This window comes from Rhagoletis zephyria, unplaced genomic scaffold (genome assembly GCF_001687245.7).
Source record: "Rhagoletis zephyria isolate East Lansing unplaced genomic scaffold, Rhagoletis_zephyria_1.1 Rzeph_scaffold_04496, whole genome shotgun sequence".
NCBI classification, from domain to species: domain Eukaryota; kingdom Metazoa; phylum Arthropoda; class Insecta; order Diptera; family Tephritidae; genus Rhagoletis; species Rhagoletis zephyria.
In genome coordinates this window covers 3,889-7,545 of record NW_016161579.1, presented here as the reverse complement: position 1 = coordinate 7,545, position 3,657 = coordinate 3,889, and the positions used below count along the sequence as shown (strand labels likewise).

The following is a 3,657-nucleotide window of genomic DNA, read 5'->3' as shown; positions in this document are numbered from 1 at the left end:
ACAAAAATTTAGATAATACAACTTTAAATAAAAATTGCTGCAACTTTCTTGCTGAATTTGTTTGCATCCCGAGGCATCGATCCATCCTTTGCAAGGCGCAATAATCAGCGTTTGCGCTTCCGAGTTAGGCGAACATGCCAAAAACTGATTTTCAATAGCTTTTGTATAAACAATGGTCATGTTTCTAGATCTGATAGTTTTTTTAGCTTACGGTGGTAGATGTAGTAGAAATGTTATTTACCAAAAAAAAGTGGTATAGTCCGAGCACTAGCTGTTGAGCAAGACTTCGCTGCTTCGCACACAAGCGCGTATGTGTGATAATGTGAATTTGCCTATCTCTGATACAAGGTAATCATGCCAGACTTTGTCAAAAGCTTGAGAGATGTCCAAAAATACACCGGTGTAGTATTGCTTTCCTTCGAAGGTTTTTCTAATACAAGAAACAATTCTTTGAACTTGTTCTACAGTGCCATATTTTTCGAACAACACACTCGTCCTCGTATGGATTTCAATTTACAACGCAAACCAGCACTGCAGTAACAACAACAACAAATTTCACAACAATAAGCACGGCAAGTATATGTACACAGGCCTGTATCACACTAAGTTCGTCACTAGCCACTGTGCCTGTCACTACTCCCGCTATTTGGTTAACATCAGCCGACACTAGCAACAGTAACCAAAAAGCCACTCAATCTAAAAATAAACCAAAATCTCAACACTCTTCAAATTTACACTCAATACATACACCAGCAAACGCTTTGTTAAAAACACACTCACTGAATAACCCAGCAAGAAATCCTACTAGCAAAAGCATAACACATACAACCAAAACTAATGGACAAAAAAGGTTGCGCTCAAGCCCAGATAAATGTGCTAACAATCAAACAAATAAACAAAGCATGCTAAGCGACTATTGGTTAGGTTCTCCGTCCGCGAACAGTATCAACAGATTTGCTCCATTATCCGAGGCGGAGGGAGAAAACCCTGATGACCTAGAGTCGCAAAGAGATCTCAGAACCCCCAAACCGCCACCTATTCTCTCTGGAGGGGCAAACATTCAGCCCCTAAGGCAGCTACTTTCAGAAAAAGCCGAAAATGAATACATTTTCAAAAGTCTAGGCAGAGATGGGGTCAAAATACAGCCCACCTCAGACACATCGTACTCAGCCATTACAAAAGCGCAAATAGAACGAAAAACTGAATTTCACACATATAAAGTGAAGAGCGAACGTAACTTCAACGTTGTACTAAAAGGACTGCACTATTCTAGACCTGTAGAAGACATTACGAAGGAAATTTAACGACAGGATCACCAAGTAATCAACGTTTCCAACATTAAGCAGCGCTCAACTAAAAAACGCCTATCTATGTTCTAGGTAAACCTCAAACCGGACAGCAACAACAAGGACGTGTACAATATTACCATTTTGCTCCATACAAAAGTTGCTTTTGAACCGCCGAAAAAAGCGAGAAATACCGCAATGCACCCGAGGTCAAAGATACGGTCACACCATTAATTTTTGCAATCATACACCACGCTGTGTCAAGTGTGCCCTAAACCACAAGACATCTGAGTGTACCAGAAAGACTATGTCAGATGCCGTGAAATGCGTTCTATGTGGAGCAAACCACCGGCAAACTATGAGGGCTGTAAGATTTACAAAGAGTTACAGCAGAAAAAGTACCCACAGCTTAGAGAAAAGAGGACTTACGCCCTAAAAGCAGCACCCCAGAAAGTCAGCTCAGCTGCGGCTCAGCCTACATTAACATTTGCGGAAGCTGTACGAGGCAACAATAGTGACGTACCAATTGCGGGTCAACAACCTAAGACCTTTGTTCCAAATTTAGATAATAGCGGCGGAGACATGTACGAACTCAAAAGCATGCTCAAACAATTAATGGAGCAAATGGGAACTATTCTCAACCTCCTTACTGCAGTCCTTGCAACGAAACAATGATGAGCCCTCTACGGATAGTAATTTGGAACGCAAATGGACTTTGTCAGCATACCCACGAAGTCCAGGTATTTCAAAATGAGCATGACATTGACGTGATGTTAGTCTCAGAGACACACTTTACACAAAAAAGTTACGTCAAATTGAAAAATTATGACATTTACACCTCAAACCACCCCTCGGGGGCGGCCAGAGGAGGGACTGCAGTAGTTGTAAAACAAAATATTCGACATGAACAGCATTCATGCTTTGCCTCGGACAAAATCCAATCAATTTGCATACAAATTTACTGTGGTAATGGTGTGGTAAATGTAGAATCAATTTACAGCCCTCCTTCAACGACAGTCAGATCGGCTGACTTACGTTTGTATGTTTCTTGACTGTAAACAAATCAAAAAATTATATTACAAAATTTAAACAAAATATATCATATTTGAAAATTTATAAGCAAAAATTAAACAAGGCAAAAGTGATTAAGTTGCGGCAAATGATAAAGCTGTTTTTGATAGACTTTTTTATTCTGATTACGAGTAAGTAAGCATAAAGTTTCCATCAGCTTCAGATTTTGAGAAAAACGAGGTCAAAGTGTCAAAAAATCGCGTTTTTTGCAATATTTTAGAAAGTCTAGCACAAAAAACAAAAGGTGATAGAACCTTTAACTGGAGCTTTAATTAAAGTTATAAGTCTCGTTATCCCTGCACCTTGACCTGATGGTTACTAAAAGTCATTTATTGAACAATATAAAAATACTGTGCTATTGATAAAAATAAATAAGTTTTGCCAAAATCAGTTTTTGCTGTTAAATAAATAACTATAAGTGACCTTAGGGTTAAGGTTCAGGGATGGTAATTTAAGCGATTGTAGTCGAAAGTTCAGCCCAAGTGGAAGGCTCTATCCCGTTTTGTTTAATTGCGGTGGGTACTCAAACTTCGCACAAAATCAGGTTTTGCTGTTCAATAAATGACTATAAGTGACCATCAGGTCAAGGTGTAGGGATGGTATTTTCAGGGATAGTAGTCGAGACTTCTAGCTTTAATTTAATCCTAATACCGCCTTTTGTTTCTTTGCTAGAGCTTCTAAAATATTGCCAAAAAAACGATTTTTTGACATTTTGACCTCGTTTTTCACAAAATCTGGAGATGATGGAAACCTTATGCTCATGGATTCGTAATCAGCACTGACAAGTCAATCAAAAACAGCTGTAACATTTGCCGCAACAAATGTTTCCCATTTTTGTTGTCATGTGTTATAGATCATAAGAAGAAGCTTTCTTTACTAGGCTCATAATTTTGTTTTTAATTGTAAGCTTCAGGAATAGATATGTAAATAAATAAATAAAATTCGATAATAAAATGCTTTACTTAGACAGAACTATACATGTTAAAGCAATATTTAAACATAAAGTGAATTTTAAAGTTAAAAGTTACTTAAGAAAACGGCCCTACGTGTGTTTATATTTTCAATATTTTGTTTTTTTGTTTTTCGATGCCGTCCCTGGTAATTTGGAACAGTTTTTAACATTACATTGACTATCGATAGTACTATCGATGGTAGCGTTTGACACTATCAATAGTATTGCTGGAAACTATAAACGAGTAATGATAGTTTTTTTCTGAAACATGGAAACTATCGATGGTGGCACTATCGATAGTTTTACAACTCTATTAGAGGCATGCCCGCATTCCGAGCAGAATTTATC

General features: G+C 37.8%; 1 protein-coding gene across 1 annotated transcript; it reads left to right on the top strand.

Annotated features, from left to right (window-relative positions):
- Positions 1-902: 902 nt before the first annotated feature.
- On the top strand, positions 903-2,211 carry LOC108370821 (uncharacterized). The gene has a single exon (XM_017626232.1). It carries the CDS (start codon positions 903-905, stop codon positions 1,302-1,304), a length of 402 nt encoding a protein of 133 aa, XP_017481721.1. The 3' UTR covers positions 1,305-2,211.
- The last annotated feature ends 1,446 nt before the right edge of the window (positions 2,212-3,657 follow it).